The sequence below is a fragment of the Physeter macrocephalus genome, chromosome 4, assembly GCF_002837175.3.
Source record: "Physeter macrocephalus isolate SW-GA chromosome 4, ASM283717v5, whole genome shotgun sequence".
In the NCBI taxonomy this organism is placed as follows: Eukaryota; Metazoa; Chordata; class Mammalia; order Artiodactyla; family Physeteridae; genus Physeter; species Physeter macrocephalus.
Window position 1 is genome coordinate 103,325,347 of NC_041217.1, and position 19,621 is coordinate 103,344,967.

The window sequence follows — 19,621 nt, forward strand, 5'->3', positions numbered from 1 at the left end:
TGAATGACTTGACAGCCATTGCAGCAGAGAGATCTGGATAGAAAATCAGTGGTGTGTTTCATTTATCCATTTATTGTAGTTAAGAGTTGAAGGTTAGGGATAAGATAAGTAAATTATTTTACATAAAGTGGTTCATCCAAACACTTCGGAAGGCCCATAGAATCTTTGGAAACTGAGGCTTAGCCGTTTCCATCAGTGTCTTTTCCAAGGTTACCTGGAGAGCTTAAGGGAGCTGAGGAGAGAGGGTGGCTCCCTTGACTTTCAGTCGAAGATGTGTATGTCCTTGCTTCCTCCTTTATATATTGCTGAAGGATTTGCATTACTGTTGTAAAGCTGTCTTTACTTTCTGTGTAGAGTTACAATACTTTAACAGTTATTTTAAAAATTTTAAAAAAATTTTTGGCTGTGCCGCACAACTTGTGGGATCTTAGTTCCCCAACCAGGGATTGAACCCGCACCCTCAACCGTGAAAACATGGCGTCTTAACCACTGGACCGCCAGGGAATTCCCAACAGTTATTATAATTATTTTTAAGTAAGGTTGTGAGAAAAGTTCAAGTAATGGCATCTACTCATCTATCAGGGTGAACCTTTTAAGTTTTCATGTCTGCATTATTATAACTGCCCAATTTAAAAAAGGAAACCTTTCATAATTAGTTAGCAGGACCTTGTGTTACTCAAAATGTCTCAGCCACCCACGAGGGTGACTGAAAACATATTTTAATACCGTCTTAAAAAGGTATCTGTTTGCTACTGTCAAATCTTTTTAGTCCTTCTCTTGATTCCACAGTGCAGGCAAGAGGGAGTGTGTCATGTAGGGAGAAAGTGGGATTGAGTTTCCTCTGCAAGTGCAGTTCCTTTATCTGGTTGTTCTGGTTACCCAGGAAATGGGAATGGATGAGAGTGGTTATCTCAGGCTGAGTGTGAAGTGGTAGATCTTTGAGTATGTCACACACACATACATAAACAGGTGTGCGCACGCGCAATGGAGTTCTCACAGCCTCATAGGTTTTCTTTTGCAGGGTGTAGGGATAGCCCAGAGAAAATTGGGTAGGTTAGAGTTATCCTTCAGAGCAATCAGAAATAAAAATAATCCTACTCTCTCAGTCTGTCATGTTGAAACTACAAGTAAAACTCTCTTAGAAGGATCATCTAAGCTTATTTTTATTCATACAGTTATTTCTGCATCAAAGAAGAAGTATGGTAGCTCAACTGTGTAATAGATGTATCAACTTTTAACTTGAGGTTGCTAAAAAAAGATTGGGAAGAGCCACAGTACCACATTGTCTTTAAAAACATGCTACAATTTGAATAGACATTTCTCCAAAGATAAAACACAAATGGCAATAAACACATGAAAAGATGCTCAAAATCATTAGTCATTAGGAAAATGCAAATTTAAAACCACAATGAGATCCACTTCACACCCACTAGATGGCTATAATAAAAAAAGGCAGATAAGAACAAGTGGTGTTGGGGACATAGGGGAATTGGAACTCTCATACATTGCTGGTGGGAAGGTAAAATGGTGCTTTGGAAGACAATTGGGCAAAGCATATGTCCATTGAAAAACTTGTCCACAAATGTTCATAACAGCATTATTCATAATAATAAAAAAGTGCAAACAACCTAAATGTCCATCAACTGATGAATGGATTAAAAAATGGTATATCCATACAATAGAATATTATTTGGCCATTAAAAGGAATGAAGTACTGATACATACCAAACATGGACGGACCTTGAAAACATAAATAAAAGAAGCCAGATGCAAAAGGCCACATAGTGTATGATTCCATTTGTATGAAATGTCCAAAACAGGCAAATCCATAGAGATGGAAAGTAGATCAGTAGTTGGCAAAGGATAGTGGGAGGGGAAGATGGGGAATGACTACGAACAGTATGAAGTTTCTTTGGGCAGGGGCGGGGGGTGTGATAAAGATTTTGTGAAATTAGGTAGTGGTGATTATTGCCACAATTGTGAATACACTAAAAACACTGAATTGTACAGTTTAAAAGGAGGAATATTATGATGTCTCAATAAAGTGAATTATAAGGATGAATTATAATATATAATCATGTTTATGTAGTTTATATAATAGAATTATATATAATAAGGTTGAATTATATCTCAATAAAGCTGTTAGAAAAAAAACTTGCTGCAGCATTCTTTTCAAAAGTGATGTTGTAGGGCTTCCCTGGTGGCACAGTGGTTGAGAGTCCGCCTGCTGATGCGGGGGACACGGGTTCGTGCCCCGGTCCGGGAGGATCCCACATGCAGCAGAGCGGCTGGGCCCGTGGGCCATGGCCACTGAGCCTGTGCGTCCGGAGCCTGTGCTCCGCAGCGGGAGAGGCCACAACAGTGAGAGGCCCGCGTACCACAAAAAAAAAAAAAAAAAAAAAGTGATGTTGTAAAATCAGTGAACCAAACTTTAAAATCATTTTACTTTATTCCGTGATTTTTATTTTAAAAAATCTTGCTTTATTTGTATTACAAACCTAAGCACTCTCTCCTAAAAGGTCTACAGACTTAGAACCCTGGGACAAGCAGAAATTCTCTAGATGGGACCCTAATGCCTGGCTTCTAATAACATGAAATGTCTAATCCAGAGGACTTTGCAGCCCTTTGACATCAGGCTTGTTGCTTTGCATGCTCGTGAGGGGAAAAATGTATTTTAAGATTAGGAAAGTCTCAAGAAATAAGCAGGAACTTCTTCCAACCTCATTCACTGTTGGGATTACAGTACTATGATTTATTTTTCCCAGCCATTTATCAGTAAAATCAGGAAAGAAATGCATGTAAATGTGTGTGTGTTTGAATGAAGGTGGGGAGTTGAAGGGGATATTGGTCTTCGAGGTAGAGTTTCCAATATTTGGGGCATATTTATACTAAAAAGTTATTCATTGTTTATCTGATATTCAGATTTAACTGGGTGTCCTGATTTTATCTGGCAGTTCTACCTAGAGGTAACTCAGATTTTTGTTTCTAGTTAACACTCTGGCCTGGATGTCAGGAGGCCCAATTATTAGTCTTTAGTTCTGCCACTAACCAGTTATATACATCAGTCACCGGACAAAATCGCTTAACTACCCAAGCCTCAGTTTCCTCATCTCTAAAGTGAAGAGGTGGTACTAGTCAATCTCTGAAGTTCCTCCCAGCTTTCAAACTCTCATTCTTTGATAGTACAACTGCTACATATTACATCCCAGTTTAACTGGAAACAGAAAATGGTAATCTGAACATTGCCTCTTCAGCAAATCCAAGTAAATATCAGAGCAGGGCAATTGAAATAAATGAGAGAAACCAAACTCTATGCTCTTGGCTTTGGATTAAAAACAAATAAAAATTTAACCCTAACGAAAAATGTAAATTAATACCAGGAACATGCTTAATATTTAAAACCTTGTTTTGTGTTTTTGAGTGGGGGGGGTGGGTGAAGAAGCTGAGGTTGCCAAAATCGGTTTATTCCTTTCACTTAAACTTGGGGGGGAAAAGGTCCAAATATGTTGGGGCCCTGCCACCAAACCACAGGCAGTTCTCTGGTCTGCACTGCAGTTTGGATGACTAACAAGGCTCAGTGAAAAACAAGTGCTATTTGTTTTCCTGTGCCCAGTATTTAACTGGAAATCAGAAGGCGAAATTTCCAATCAGTTGTTAAATAGCCCCAGATGTGTGCTTAGCGCTGCTCTAGGAAGGGACATGCACAGCCTGTACCACCGCGCATGTCCAGAAATTCCTTTTCTGAATCCAAGTGATGTGTAACTGGACACTGAGTGCCCAAAAATGCCCTCTGAATAACTCAGACATTCAAGTTTGCTTGTGGAGGGGGGAACTTTTGAAAAATTTCTGTATTCTCTACTGTGTTGCATTTAAAAACCTGGAAATGATTTTTTTTTTTCTTTTCGTACTTCCTCCTTTCTCTTGTTTGGCAGTTCTCCCCATGTTTAGAAAAACATGACATTAGCATACCTCGTATGACGGTTTCTGTATCTACTTGTTCATTCATCCAACACCCAGTTTTCAGTGCCTGCTGGGAACTGTGCTAAGTGTGGAGGCTCCAGAATGAAATGGGGTGGATTTCCCTGCCCTCAAGGAGCTTCCCGTGGTGTGGGAGGGATGGTTAGGAGACTGGGAAGTACCACAGTTGGATCCTGAAAACTGGAGCAAACGAGAATCCTCTTATTCCAAGTGCAGTGAAGGCAGCTCCTTCTGTGAGGCTGACCAGGGAGCAGCATGTGGTAGAGGGCTCGGGGTTGCAGACACAAGCATGGCTTTTTGTTCAACCAGAAGTGTCACCCCTATATATAGGAGTCTGAATATACCATTTTGGATTTTCCAGTGAGGTCTTTCCCCAAACAAATTCTCTCTTAAAGGCAGATTAAATAACTAAATGTTTCAAGATTGGTTCTTCCTTTTTCTTTTTTAAAAATATCTCCTGTGGAATGACTCACTGTGTCCTGTGGGATATTCCAAGTGGTTGTGTACCAGGCATTTTTGTCCCAGAGGCTGCTTATCTCTTGGTTTTGTGGCTTGTCCATAAGAGCCTTAATTATAAGGGGCTTGATCCTCTCATGAGCTAGGGTTGGTCAACTACCATATTTCCTAGGAGTGAGTTTCTAGCCCTTTTGTGGTGAGAGAGCTCTTCCTAAATGTCACTGAGGTAATTAGAGCATTGGAAAGAGTCCAGTTTGGGCTGGTAATCCTGGTCCAGAAAGAGTTTTTGAAAGACTTCCTAGGATTTATCCTAACTCGTTGTATTAAAGCTGATGAATGTTGTCAGTGAGTGGCCCCTTGGCCTTAGGAGGTTTGCCTGGGTGTATGCTTCCTGATCAAGACATCCTGTCCTGAAGGGTTCACGCAAGCATGGACTTTTCCTGCCTCTGCTGGACTTGCTTTGTCATGGCTCTGTGGCGGAAGGTTGATGTTTTTTTGTGTAGAGTCCCATGCTGCCCTTTAAGGCTTTACTGTTAAAGGCTGATCTGGTAATCTGATGAATCTGCCCTTCCCAAGCATTGGGCAATTGTATCAAATGTTACATCTCTAGTGCCCTTGGTTAATGTGGTGGACAGCCTCCAGAGAGCTGTTTGGTAGAAAAAGCAAATGTTTTGTTAAGGGAGATTGCAGAATATTTTTTTCATGTCATGGGATGGGGGAAATCTGTCTCCTGGGAAATACTAGTGAGGCTGACTTGAAAGCTCATTGGCGTTGCCTTGGTCTTCTCATAAATTGCAGAGTGAGGCCCTTGGTAAGCGTTCCCCACAGGTAGCTGACATTCCTTGTCTCTGAAAAGGACTGCAGGATGGCCTGACTCCTTCCTAGACAGAGTCGTTGGGTTTATTTGAGGCAACCCAGTTCTGGCATTTCAGGCCTCCGTCATCCAGCTCTCTGGCTTGGAAGCAGATTTCTTCAGGGGAGGAAGAAGCCCCTTTAGTCTTCCTTATTTCTTTGTCCAGAGTGGAATTTATATCTCAGGATCTGCCTTTGCCCTTGATCCTTATACCCTGTCCCCAGATGACCTAGGGTCTTTGTTGCAAACTTTTAATGCCCCTGGACCAAGGAGTCATCACTGGTTTGCTTCCTTCTGCCTTGTCCTTTTTGGGTGGTGAATGACATAGCTGTGATACTAGGAAGCAGGTTGTACCTGGAAGTCAGGAGCTTATCCATCTCCCATCTCTGGCAAAAGCCCACAGTGGCCACTGCCCATTTGATCTCTAATTTTCATAACAAGCCTATGAAGTAAGTACTCTTATTATCCTCATTTTAAGGTGAGGAAACTGACACAATGAGAGGTTGAGTTAACTTGTGCATGGTCACACAGTGAGTGGTGGCTCTAACCTGTGTAAAGTGCTTAGAATAGTGCCTGGCACAAAGTAAGTGCTCAATAAATATTAGCAAAAATAATAATAAAAAATCTTTTTTTTTTTTTTAATGATGGCGATTAGTAGTTTGGGCTAGACTCCCCCTACTTTCTCCCTTTACATCACGTATCCCAGATTTTGACACTGGGATTGAATGAAGTTATACTTTGAATGGGAGTAATAGGTAAGGCAGGGATATTCGATATTTTAAAAATAAATTTATTTATTATTTATTTTTGCCTACATTGGGTCTTTGTTGCTGCGTGCGGGCTTTCTCTAGTTGCGGCAAATGGGGGCTACTCTCCGTGTGGTGCACGGGCTTCTCATGGCCTTGGCTTCTCTTCTTGCAGAGCACAGGCTCTAGGCGTGTGGGCTTCAGCAGTTGCAGCATGTGGGCTCAGTAGTTGTGGCTCACGGGCTCTAGGGCGCAGGCTCAGTACTTGTGGCGCACAGGCTTAGTTGCTCTGCGTCATGTGGGATCTTCCCAGACCAGGGATCTAACCCGTGTCCCCTGCATTGGCAGGTGGATTCTTAACCACTGTGCCACCAGGGAAGTCCAGGATATTAGATTTTAATTACCCACTGTCATCTGGTCCAGGGCTCTCCTTTGCAGAGGAAGATACCTAGGATAAATGATTTTCCCCAAGACCTAGATGTGGCAGGTGGTCCTGACCACATCTGACTGTACATAACAACGGTATTCCTAGACACCATGTGAAGCTTCTAAAATAGTGCTACAGTTGCTCTACCAATAGCTGGAAGTGAGCTATAGTGGCTGCTGCCTTAAAAGTAGCAAAGCATTCTAAAAGTGGTTAAACCCTCCAAGTGTTTTGAGCCCTTCTTTCCCTGTTTCTTTTCCCCCTTTGCTTGGAGCCCTTGCCATTATCTCTTAGTCACAGATAGTGTAAGGAAGGTAGTTGGGTGACCCTTCTGAGGGATGTCATTCGGGTAAGGATTTAAAAACTGCTTCTTGGCTGCTTTCCCAGCAATATTGTGTCCCTGGGCTCCTCTGGTTGTCCTGTCTCTGGATCAGCTCCACCAGGATGCCCTGCTTTAATATCTGCATCTGTTCTTAGGCCTCTGGGGATCATTTCTTCATTGCTGTGAAGCGTGTTCAGTTCAGCCTTCTCGGCTTTGGCGTAGGAGATCACCGCAGTCGTCTTCAGAGACTGTGAAATGGGGGTGGGCACAAATACACGGCCCGCCTTTGGTTGAAAGCTAAGCTTAGGAAGTTCAAGAGGGCTCCAAACAGTTGTTTGGGGTTGGAGGCCCCACCCTCATCTTGACCCCCAAGGAAATGTCCTTTAGAACCCTTTTCCCCCAAAATGTTCTTAGATCTGTGGTTTCTGGGCCAGAATATGCAGCTCCATTTCTCTTGGGGCCTATATCAGCCATTCACAGAAGCTGTCAGTCAGGGGTTATCCAGAAAAAGGGGACAAGCTGTGGGTATATACGAGGAGAGGTTTATTGCAGGAAATCAGCTTATGACACTGTTGGGACAAGCAAGGTAAGTCAGAAACCTGTAGGGCCAGTAGTCAGGAAGGGCAGCCAGAACTCTCCGGCAGGAGCCAAAGCTGCTGTCTACAGGTGGGATTTCTTCTTCCTCAGGGAAGCCTCAGCTCTGTTCGTAAGGCCTTTCAACCGATCGATCAGGCCCACACAGATAATCTAAAATAATCTCCCTTAGAGCCATCTGATTGTGGACTTTAATTATATCTACAAAATACTTTCACAGGAACAACTAGATTAGTGTTTGATTGGATAATTGGAGATTATAGCCAAGCCAAATTGACATATAAAACTGAACGTCACAGAAGCATTTATATTTAAAATTTTTACAGCCTGATGTTCTCGTCATGCTAGATCTACTATAGTCTCTATTCGATCATTTTCAGATTCTTTGGCAGTTTTTCTTGCTGTTGTTGTTTAGCAGATCTCTCTTCTTCCAGCCAAGCAATTTTTTGCTTCCATAACAGTCACTACGATTTTCTGTCTGCCCCTTCCATTCCCTTTCTCCTCCACTTTCACCAGCATAGCTCCTCCAGCTTCTGGGGAAGGTGGGGAGAGAGAGAAGGAAACAACCTGACGGGGAGACTGTGCAAGAGGTAGAGAAGGCACAACCCCCTGCTCTGCCTTACTGCTTTCCCCTGTTACTCTGGTAAAAACCTGGGTTTGTATTGCATAGTTTTTGGAGTCCTGCAGACGCGGTTTGAATATGCACTCATCCCTTGCTAAAATTATGTAATCTGGGGCTTTACCTAACCTCTCAGAAGAAACTCTGACAACAGTTTCTTCAGTTGTCAGATGTGAGGATTCAGACTCTATGAAACATGCACTAAATGATCAGTAAGCGCCTGTGTGACTTTCTCTCCCAGTGTTCTGTTAATCCAGGGTCCAGGGGGCTCCTGTCTACCCTACTCTACTGATTTCTTGAGCTTAGTAGCAACTACTTCATGGAGGTGGAGTAGAAAGAGCTCTCGAGTGAGAAACGAGGTGTTTGTTTCTGTTGTCAATCCTGCTTTTTACCAACTCTGTGCCTCAGGCAGATTCTTTAGCTTCTTTGAGCCTCAAGTTCCTTGTCTGCAAAATTGAACTTAGATTGTCAGTCTTGATGAAGAGGAACTCTGTAAAGAGAATTCTAGGTACCTATTTGGAGCCAGCTGCTTGTAAAATTCAGTTTGTGCCCTTGAACCTGGGTTGGCAGATTGGATGTAACTTAAAAGAAAAATAGAAGAAAGTATCCTTCTTGGTGAGGGATTTCCCAGAGGCACACTTGGAGGGCCACAATAGATTGAGGATCATGGCAAGTACTGGTAATGATGCCAACATTTTATTGTTTTTTCCTGAAAAACACCCTTTAGATGATAAATACACTTTAAATTTTGGGTCACGCTCCTTCTAGCATCATGCTGCATTGGAAGATGGGAAAGGATAAATTTAAGAGTCTCAAGAGATGATTTTGTAAGGTCATTGAGGATCCCTGTGTGGCCTGAGGCTCTACTTTAGAAAACTCTATATTATAAAGCATCTTATGCTTCATTAATTTGGTAACCTGTGGGGACTGAGTTCATCTTTCAGATGCAGTGAGTTATTTTGCTTTTCTTTGTGTATATACGTATTCACATATACTATCGTTTTTGTAACATTTCCATGGGAGATTAGAGTATTGCTTTTGTACTGGCTCACGTTCAAGTTTGTGCGTGTTTCTATTTGGAGGGTAGCATCTCAGAGCTTTCCTCTTGGACATGCGTAAACATGTAGGGCATTAAGAACAGAAGGCACTTTCAATCCTTTATATTTCAACAGGAATAAAAATTAAAAGTGGAGGATGATCATCATGAATATTTTGAGAAAAATTGTTGAATATATTTTAATTCATTTTATTGGACAGAGTAATATGGTTGTGGATACAAAATTAAAACATCCAAGAATTTTTTTTTTTTCATCCAAGAATTTTTAAATGGTTGCGTGGATTTGTGTTTCTTGAGTGCAGCACTACTGGCAGAAACCACAATCACATGGCTCATGAATATGTAGCTTTGCAAATTATGACTGTAGGTTCATGGGCATGGAAGTTATTATTTCTTTAAAACAAACTTTGAGAAAAACATTGAGTCATGATATATGGTTAGTAGAAAAACATGTTTCAGATCACATTTCATATCACGAGACTTTGGAGGAACTAGGCAAGCACAGTCCTCCCAGGAATTGGGGTAGGGAGAACGTGTGATTTTCCTCTTTCAGAATGTAGGGTTCCATCCTCATTTGGGAGGTAAATATTTCAAGACTGTTCCAGCACTTGATGTAAGTTTGTTTTTGCTGGACTTGGTGCACAAAATACATCAAAGCATAATCTCCTCAATGCCTTTCTGTGTGGGCACTGTTACGAGTTCTCAGGCCAATCTGCATAGATCCTACTTATACATAAACCTAAACTCTAGAGAAATGCCTATTCTACTTTACCATAAGTCTTTTTTTCCCCTAGAATTGAACTAGCAAATTCTTGGCGTGGCAAGTGTTTCTGAAATGCCCATGTGTTTTTCTTTGCTTTATTTGTTTTCCTTGTTTTGCTCTTCCTGTTCTCCTAAGCAGGCATCTCCAGAAAGAGATGTGTCAGTGCAAGAGTCAAGAAAAAGGAATAGGAATAGTAAAGGTTGGGGGTAGGGCAGGACAGAAGAGGGAGAGGAGCTGATCCTGATTGTGCAAGTGTTGAACTTTCAGCAATGCCAAAGTCATGTAAATGTGCGAAGTTGCGTGTGCGAGTTAAAGCAGCCTCACGGAGCTGTAACCTGAATAGCAGGCGCTCACCCAAGCGATAACTCAGGCTCCAAATGGACCACAGCCCAGCTATTGGGTGTGCATGCGTGCATGCGTGTGTGTGTGTGAGAGAGAGGGTGAGAGGGAGAGAGAGAGAGAGAGAGCTTGATTCCTGGAACAGATTTTCCTCTGAGATTTCAGCAAGCATTTCTTTATCATTGGGGAGCTATGGCTCCTCATTTCACAGGGCCCATTTCTATCTTTTTAGATATAGAAGAAGATGACTCCAAAAATGACTTGGCTTTACTCTCACCCTCTTAGCTTTTTTTTAACCAGTGCAGGGAGAAAATTCTTGCTTGTTCTCCAGGCAATCCTATTCACGTTTTACAAAGATTGGAGTTTACATAATATTTTTATCTATGGCACAGAGCAGTGATCCTCAAGTATGCCTGGGAATCATGGGGTAGTGGGCGGAGGATTATAATGCAGTTGCCTGACCCTACATTCCCACCCCACCCTGGAACCTGCATTTTAACATACTTTTGTCTGTGATACACTGATCTGAGGATCACGCTTCAGGAAGCAGTGAGATTTCTTCTTAACAGTGGTTTTACTACGCCTTCAAAATCTGGTGTGTATTTTACAGTTATGACACAGGTCAATTTAACTAACAACATTTCAAGCTCTCAATGGCCAGTGGCTACTGTACTGAACAGCCGTAGAGACAGGAGAGCCTGCCCTGAGCCCCTGGCAGACACATAAGTGACCATGGCACTCATTCCCCTTTCTCCACTGCTCCTGAATATGACCTCAGAATTCTTTCCAGCACAGAATTTTAGGTAGCCACTGCCAATTAATGGGACCTCAGGATTCATTCATTCGTTTAATACTTATTGAGTGTCTTTTCTATACCCAACACTGCACTTGGGATATGCCCATAAACAAAGCAGGCTAAAATCCCAGCCTCGGAAGGAGCTTACATTCTAGTGGGAGGAGATGGGCTCTAAGCATAATATATAAGTAAATTACGCGGTAGTTTAGAAGTTGGCTATGTTATACTCTAATCTAGAAATAAGAACATGTAAAGCAGGTGTGAGGGAGTCAGAGTGCTAGAGTGGGGGCTGCCGGGTGGTTGGATTGTAATTTTAAATAGGCTCCATCGAGAAGGTAACATGTGAGTAGACATGAAGGAGATGAGGGGAAACTTCAGAGGAAACTCAGTCGCCACCCGTGCAATCACGTGCGGCCTGCATTTTCATCTGGGAGCGTGGATGAGGCGGGAGGAGGTGGGTAGGACTAGGTGAGGCCTTACAATACGGCATTATCCTCGGCAAAGATTCTCTCTCCCTCCTCACTAAAGACCACACTAGCTTGGGGGAGGCCGCAGAGAGACTGTGAGGCAACCGCCAGGCCTCTGAGTCAGCTGATGTGCTGAGATAAGTGCTAAGACGAAGGGCCTCAGTTCCAGGAAAATGGTGTCTGCACCCATTAGCCGGCATTTGGTTCCCTTCCCTGAGGCTTGGGAGATCAATCTTGAGGCTTCAGTGGGTCTGCTTAGGACTTTAAGAGTTAAAGCTTAAACGCAGGTGTGGAAACAAAAGGGCTGGTTGCCTCTTTTGCTTGTTTCTTGCTCTTTTGGACAAGGTTGTTGAATCTGATCCAGAAAAAATAATAAACTTGGCTCTTGTGGCCTAGCCGTAAGTTCTTGTAATAAAACTCCCAGCACTGGCAGAGAGAGTAATGTTCTGCTTTTTTAAAAAGTCTGGTAGCATAACCAGAATGTAAAATACAAATGCTGTGCGTGGTTTCAGTAGGGAAGAGCAGTCGGGAGAAGGGGCGGCTCAGTGTGCATTTTGAAGCCTGGGGCTTGTTGGACAGTCAGGTGCTTCACGTTTGCCCCTTCAGTGGACGCTTGTTAAGTAAGATTCAGGATTCTCAGAGCTCAGGGCTCTGTTTGTTCCCACAGGAAGATGTTTATCATGTCAGGGAATGTCAGAGGACTGGGTTTTAATTAGCAAGCAGGAGGAAAGTTTAGTGGATTCTGTGGGGAGACATGGAACTACTAAATGATTTAATAATTGATTTTTAGATGGAGCTATTAGGTGAAAAATCAAATACTAGCTTTAAAGCCTGGCCAAAAGATCGTTTCTGGGCAGTGAGGGAAGTAAGTGTTGTGAGAATAAAGAAATTATGGCATAGCTTTTCCTGTAAGTAACACCATTGAGCTTTCATTCAACAAGCAATTACTGAGTCCCTGCTTTGTTCCCAGCACCTTGCCAGGCCAGGAGATTCAGAACAAACTAGGCACTCTCTTGGTCTTCAAGTGCTTGTCAAGTGGGGTGGCAGGTTTGCTGGTAAATAGTAGCAGTTCATGCGAGAGAAGGGCTGGGCTAGTGGTGTGCACAAAGCACGGAGGGTAGCTCCATCCTGAGGAAAGAAAGGGAGTCTGGGAGGTTTTACAGAGAAAGTGAAAAACCTGTGGAGGACAAGGAGCAGTTACCAGGTGAGCAAGAGGGGGTGAGCAAGCCAGGTGGGGAACAGGAGGTAAAAAGACCCAGGAGATGTGAAGCAGCATGATGTGTTCTGCCATTGTGAGTGGTTCCATATGGCAAGTACTTGGGGGAGTGGTGGGAAGTGCGGCAGGCAGAGGCCCTCTCTGGTCCCATGCCAGTTCAGATGCTTAGATGCTATCCTGCCTCATCATGTGTTTACTTTGTAGAAAGATCTCCTTGGTGACAGTATGGGTGAGGGATGGAGAGAGACAGGATTGGCAGCTTGGACAGCAGGAGGTTACTGTAATGGTTGAGATACTAGGTTGGTTGAGACATAAGGGCCGGAAGTGTGGTGGTAGCAGCACAAGGACCTACAAATAAGGTGGAAGATGGGGGAGGGGATGAATTGCCTTGGAAAGTTTCTGCCACTTTATCCAAACATAAAACCCTTGCTCTTCAGGGAGATCAGCTCGGTGCTTTGTGACCACCTAGAGGGGTGAGATAGGGTGGGAGGGAGATGCAAGAGGGAGGGGATATGGGTTTACATGTATACATATAGCTGATTCACTTTGTTATACAGCAGAAACTAACACACCACTGTAAAGCAATTATACTTCAATAAAAATGTTGGAAAAAAAAACCAAAAAACCCCCTTGCTCTTTAACACTTTAAAGCAATTCCATATTCAGTCATGTAGTTATTATCCTTGCAATAGTGATTGTAACCGCTTCTCCTATTAGAAAAATACTATTTTTCCTTCTACTTCTTGTTTTTTGTTATTCTCTTTATATCTCTGTTCTTCCACAAACTTTAACCCAAGCTGGACTCCAGTAAGGACAGACACCACACCAGGAAGATTAGGCAGGGACTGGAGTGCTGACTGATATAGGAGTGGTGATACTGACGTGTCATGTCTTTATTTCCAGAGGGCTCTTAACAGGTTCTAGCATGACGTCCTTACAGACAAGATAAGGATAATTCCGTTGGGTTACTTTGTAGTTGGTGAACAACCTGGGCAAGTGCTGTTTAACGTGCTTGGGTCAGCGTGGGAGCATGCCCGTAAGTCACAGACCTCAGCCTTGTCTGGTTCAGCTTCTCAGGGATTTAGATGAATGTGTAGATGGTGCACACACGAAATTTAGAAATTTTTGACAGCTAACAGAATGAGGATTTTTATGTGGTCTCTACAGAGTTGAAATACGGGTCTAAAGAGTTTGATTTATATTACAGAAGCGCTGGTGTAAGGGAGGGATGTAAGGGAAGGTGTAAGGGAAGGATGTAAGGGAAGGTGTAAGGGAAGGAGTCTCAAGCTGATAAAATAAAGACCTGGGGCTTTAGGTATCATCGTGTCCACCTCCACCTCCACCTCCCTGCTGTGAGCTGCTGTTCTTTCTCCCCTGGATTATTCCAGAAGTCCACTACTGGTCTCCTGCTCCTTGTCTCCCTTCAGTCTAGACTGGCCCTATTAGCCGGAGTGATCCTGTTAAAACATCTGTTAGATGTTTTCATGAACTCTGAGTGGTGGCCCATCTCACCCAGACTAAACACCACAGTCCTTAGCAATAGTCTGTAAGGTCCAATTGGACCTACTGGTCTCCTCTGTGATCTCTGACCTCTCCTCCTACTCATCTGCCCCTCACCCCTGTGCTCCAGCCACACTGGCCTCCTTGCTGTCCCTTCCCCACGCCAGACCTGTACCCTCGCCGCTGCCTCCACCCGAGAACTCTTCCCCTGACATCCACGTGCCCGGCTTTTTCATCTCCTTCAGGTCTTCACCTGCTCAGTGACTTTCTCAGTTAGACTTGTCCCATCACAACACTTTATAGTGCCCCCTCCTCTTCTCTCAATTTATATCATTCCTTCACACTTATTAACATATATTTTCATTGTTTATATTTTGTGCCTCTGACTTCCTTACTAGATTGTAAGCTTCACAAAACAGGAAATTTTGTCTGTTGCCCTCTCCAGTATATCCCCAGCACCTAGAAAGGTGCCTGACACTCAATAAATATTTGTTGGATGTATGTTTAAAGCATAAATTAATGGCTATGAGATAATAGTAGGGTTCAGCTGATATAAAAGCTGATGTCATCTTGGGCCTCATGCAGTATTCACATAGATACAGAAAGATATTTACTGTAAAGAATTGGCTCACGTGATTATGGAGGCTAGTTCAAATTCTGCAGAGCCAATGTCCCAGTTTGAGTCCGAAGGGCAGCAGGCTGCTGTAGAACCAGGAAGAGCTGATGCCCAGTTCAAAGGCCATCAGCAGGAGAATTCTCTCTTACTCAGGGGAAGGGTCAGCCTTTTGTTCTATTTAGGCCTTCGACTGATTGGGTGAGGCCCATACCCATTAGGAAGGGCAATCTGTTTTAGTTAGTCTACTGATCTAAATGTTAATCTCATCCAAAAACACCCTCACAGAAATACTCACAATAATGTTTGACCAAGTATCTGGTACCCTGTAGCCCAGTCACATTGACACCTAAAACTAACCTTTACAGTCCTCTCATCAGACCACACCCAAAACCCTAGGTCTTGTTCCAGGCACCACATACCAGAGACTATGCTGATGAAGCTCTGACAACCTGTCTGGGGAGGAGTTGGGGGGAGTTGGGACTGTTGCCCTGAAGAAGTGAAGTCGTGACTGGGGTTGAGTGATGACTTCAAACATTTGAAGGCTTATCTCATGGAAGAAAGAGGAAGGAATTCTTTGGTCTGGAAGGCCTACCTCAGACAAGTGGACAGAGGGCAAATCTTACAGGTAGAAAGTAGGAAGAGAACTCTTCTGCCTTGGGAGCTACCCAGGTCTTCTTTCTGGAAGCGTTCAGGCGGTGGCCATCTGTCAGTGGGAGTCCGAAGTGTCCTGTTCTGGTCTGCCCTGGGTGCTGCTTCTCTGACCTTGGGTAGGCCTTTAGCTTCTCGGAGGTTTCCTCCTCTCTACCGTGGAAATCAGACTAGCCTACCTCACAGGTCATCCTGAGGATCAGGTGGAAAGAACACCACCTTGTAAAACTCGTTGGGGGGTGGGGTCGGAGTGAGAGAACTGGTGGTCAGAAGGGGTGCTGACTATCCCCTTTTGCCGCGGCAGAAAATTCCACTGCCCCACAGTCAGGGACGCTTCCCTGCCCCTGGCAGCTTTGCTTTCTTCTCACTGGAATGTGCCTGAGGAGAGGCAGTTGACTCCTTTTCCAAATTCCTCAGCTCTGAGTGTATGATCTGTGCTGCTGCTGGCCCTGGGGGAGACGGACGCGCGAAGTGGACAGCATATGGAGGGAGCTGCCCCTTTTGAGGAGTCAGCTACACGGTGGCGTCGCTTTTAATTACTTCAGGATACGTTCCCAAGTTGCTCCCCATTTCTACTCTTATTTACACTGTTCACATTCTTGCCTCTGGAATGCACCAGGGTGATCTATCCCACCTTCCACTCTGAAGAAATGTACTCTCTGCATAACGTATTTAAAGCCCAAGTGTTTTATTTTATGGCTGTAACATGAATGAGAAAAAAAGAGCAGAACATCCAGGGATGCTTGCCTAAACATTCAGAACTGTGCTGGCAGTGGGACAAAGGCCTTTGGACTGTTGTGGGTTTTTTCGGTGACAGGCTTAATAAAAATGACTTTTTAGCGCAAGTGCTTTTCAGTGAAAAGAAGATTTTACTACAGTGCTTAAGTCAGAAAATCAGATAAACATTGTTTGAAGTTCGGTGTTGGTGAGTAGCTAAACTTCAGAGGATTTATGCATAGGTTGGCATGGTTATCGTTGGCAGGTAGTTGGTTCAGGAGCTTTTTCTTATGCAGGTGATGTCAAAACAAGGTCAAAGCTAAATGGTCCCCACTGGTGTTGCTTATAACCGGCATTGGGACATGTAGCAAGTGTCATTACTACACTTGGTAGCACTTCATGGTGCCTGATACATAGTAAGTGTACAGTAAATGGTGACTGTTGTCAGTGGTCATAGTTGACGCTCAGCTTATTAATGATTAGTTCCGGGTTTCCCAAGCCAATACAAACCAGAAAGGTTCTATTATTCTTTATTAAGTACTAAACGGCCCAATTTCTAGGATAGAAAGAGCTGTCAATTTGGGGATCCAATTTGGGGATCCAGTAGATGTTCGAGTGGCAGTAATGTTCGGTCAGTCCAAAGCGTAAACCAGGATTTCTCAGTCATGGCGCTATTGACATTTAAGATAATTCTTTGTTATGGGGGCTGTCCTGTGCACTGTAGGATGTTTAGCAGCATCCCTGGCCTCTATTCACTAGATGCCAGTAGCTCCTCTCTCCCAGTTGTGACAATCAAAAATGTTTCCAGGCATTGCCAAATGTTCCCTGGGGGGCAGAATCACCCCTGGTTAAGAACCACTGGTGTAGAGGAAACTGTGAGATGCATGTCGGGCTTTTCAAACTGTGGATCACGCAGTACCCATTAAGGCTAGGCTTCTCAACTGTGGCTGAACATTGGAATCACCCAGGGAGCTTTAAAAAATCCTGATGCCTGGCTCCCACCCCCAAGTTCTAATCCGGGATATGGCCTGGGCCTCAGGATATTTAGAAACTCTTCAGATGCTTCTAGTTTTCAGCCAAGAGGGCGACTACAGCATGAGTAGGTGATGGAATCAATTCGGTGAAGTGCTTCTTTGCTAGCATTTTAAAAAGTATATGTATATATAGTTGAAGAGAAAATATTAATGCCTAGCATAATAGTTAGGGTAAGTACTATTTTGTATGTGTGTGGAGGCTGAAAACACTGCTGGCAAGGGTAGAACCCTAAGCAAAATCCCTGCCCTCAACCTGCTGTTAGTCTGGCTATAACCACTTCAGAAACTGCTTGCTTTTTGTTAATGATAGTTAATGTGAAAACATTTTTTATTGAGGTATAATTGACCTATAGCATTATATTAGTTTCAGATGTTCAACATAGTCTTCAATATTTGTATATATTGTAAAATGATCACCACAATAAGTCTAGTTGACATCTGTCACCATACGTACAGAATTTTTTTTCTTGTGGTGAGAACTTTTAAGATCTATTGTCTTTAGCAACTTTCAAATATGCGATACAATGTTACTAACTATAGTCACTAAGCTGTACACTACATCCCCATGACTTATTTAATTTATAAGTTGAAGTTTGTACCTTTTGACCCCTTCACCCATTTCACTCACCCCCTACCTCCCATCTCTGGCAACCACCAATCTGTTTGCAGTATCTGTGAATTTGGTTTTTTGTTTTGTTTTTAGACTCCACATATAAATGAGATCATATGGCATTTGGCTTTGTCTGACTTACTTCACTTAGCATAATGCCCTTGAGGTCCATCCATGTTGTTGCAAATGGCAAGGTTTTATTCTTTTTTATGGTTGAAAATCCATTGTGTATATATACCACATCTTTATTCATTCATCCATGAGCACTTAGGTTGTTTCCATATCATGGCTGTTGTAAATAATGCTGCAGTGTGCATATATCTTTTCAAGTTAGTGTTTTCATTTTCTTCGGATAAATACTCAAAAGTGGAATTGCTGGATCGTATGGTAGTTCTGTTGTTAATGTGAAATTTAATACAAAACATTTAGAGTTCTGTGGCTTGGAAATTTTTGAGCCTTTTTGCTCACATTTTGAGGTTCCACCCTGACACTGATAAAATCAGTTATAAATGCTAGCCAATAAAGATGACATGCATATTTTCACCAGCAGCTAAATTTAATTATAGTACAGCGACAAGATGATAATTTTCCCCCTTTGTTTGTGTTAATTATATATACCATGATATGCTAGGTCAGCAATGGTCTAAATACATCCAGCAAAAATGTGGGACTTGCATAAATCATCCCAAAAGTTTTATGAGGATCAGTCTAACAGCCTCTTGACTTCATTATGTATGGGAATTTGGGGGTCTTACAAAATAAACTGTAATACACATTCATCTCACTGCGAGGAACTAGTATAAAGTGGTAGAAGACTGGCCGGCTCTGGCAATTTTTTATCTCAGTGCTCAGGAGACATTAAACCAAAGGGACTCTTGCTGTGTTCCTGTGGTGGTGACTCTGATGGCAGAGGCTGCAACTGTGGAAGACTCGGACGTCAAGTTCAGGTGCTAGCAGGCCTTTGGGATCACTTGCACTGATCCAGAAGCCCATTATAAGCCCATGAAAACACTCACCAAGGCTTCCTATTTAACTTGAAACTCATTACTTGAAAGGTTGGCCTTCAATTTAGGTATCTGGAAAATAATGATAAGTCTCACGATTCCTCACAGTGCACTCTCTCATCACAAAGTTCTTTAAAAATTCAAAAGGACATCCTGCATTGTTTGTAGTTTTGTCTTTACCTGGAAGAAGGTAGGCTTGTGATTTTTTCTTGAATCAGCTGCTGAAAAAAGATGATGTGCCTATATAACAAAGGGAAGAGGTTGGATTTACAAATATCCATTAATTGTCTGATTAGTTCTTTCTCTAATTATGATTCAGCTCTGGGTGACTGCACCACATTAAATATGCAATTCTATTTCTTCTAGGTGTCTGAGGGTTCTGTGGTCCATTTTTCATCAGGAAACTTCTCCTTGTCAGCAGAAACAGAGGAAAGGAGCTTCCCGCATGGAAATGAGCATCTGTTAAATTGGGCCCGAAAGGAATATGGAGCAGTTACTTCATTCACTGAACTCAAGATAGCAAGAAACATTTATATTAAAGTGGGGGAAGGTAAATTTTATGTGGCTTCAATCACTGACTGATTTATGACAGTCAGTTTTTTTCTTTTCTGAGACCAGGTGGTTAGGGCAGGGAATTATAGAATTACAGATTGTTGGAGCTGGCAGGGACCTGAGGGATCACTGGGGCCTGCTCCCCACCACGTCCCCTCCTTCCCTTTTTCCTTCTGAGGAAACAGACCTGGTAATGGAGGAGAAGTGGGGAGTAGCCTGGTTGAGAGAGGAGAAGGTTGTTGTGTAGAATTTAGAAGACACCCATGCACAGAAGTCAGAAGTGAGTGGAGGCCGAGAAGCTGAGGTGTGG

The 19,621-nt window shown here is 43.0% G+C and overlaps 1 protein-coding gene across 10 annotated transcripts in view; it reads left to right on the plus strand.

Annotated features, from left to right (window-relative positions):
- The window catches only part of TGFBR3 (transforming growth factor beta receptor 3), a 222,653-nt gene that overhangs the window by 134,006 nt on the left and 69,026 nt on the right, over positions 1-19,621 (plus strand). For all 10 annotated transcript variants that reach the window (XM_055084470.1, XM_055084464.1, XM_055084467.1 and 7 more), the window contains one exon: positions 19,126-19,309. In XM_055084470.1, coding sequence (XP_054940445.1) covers positions 19,126-19,309 — 184 coding nt within the window. The remainder of the gene's footprint in view (positions 1-19,125; positions 19,310-19,621) is intronic.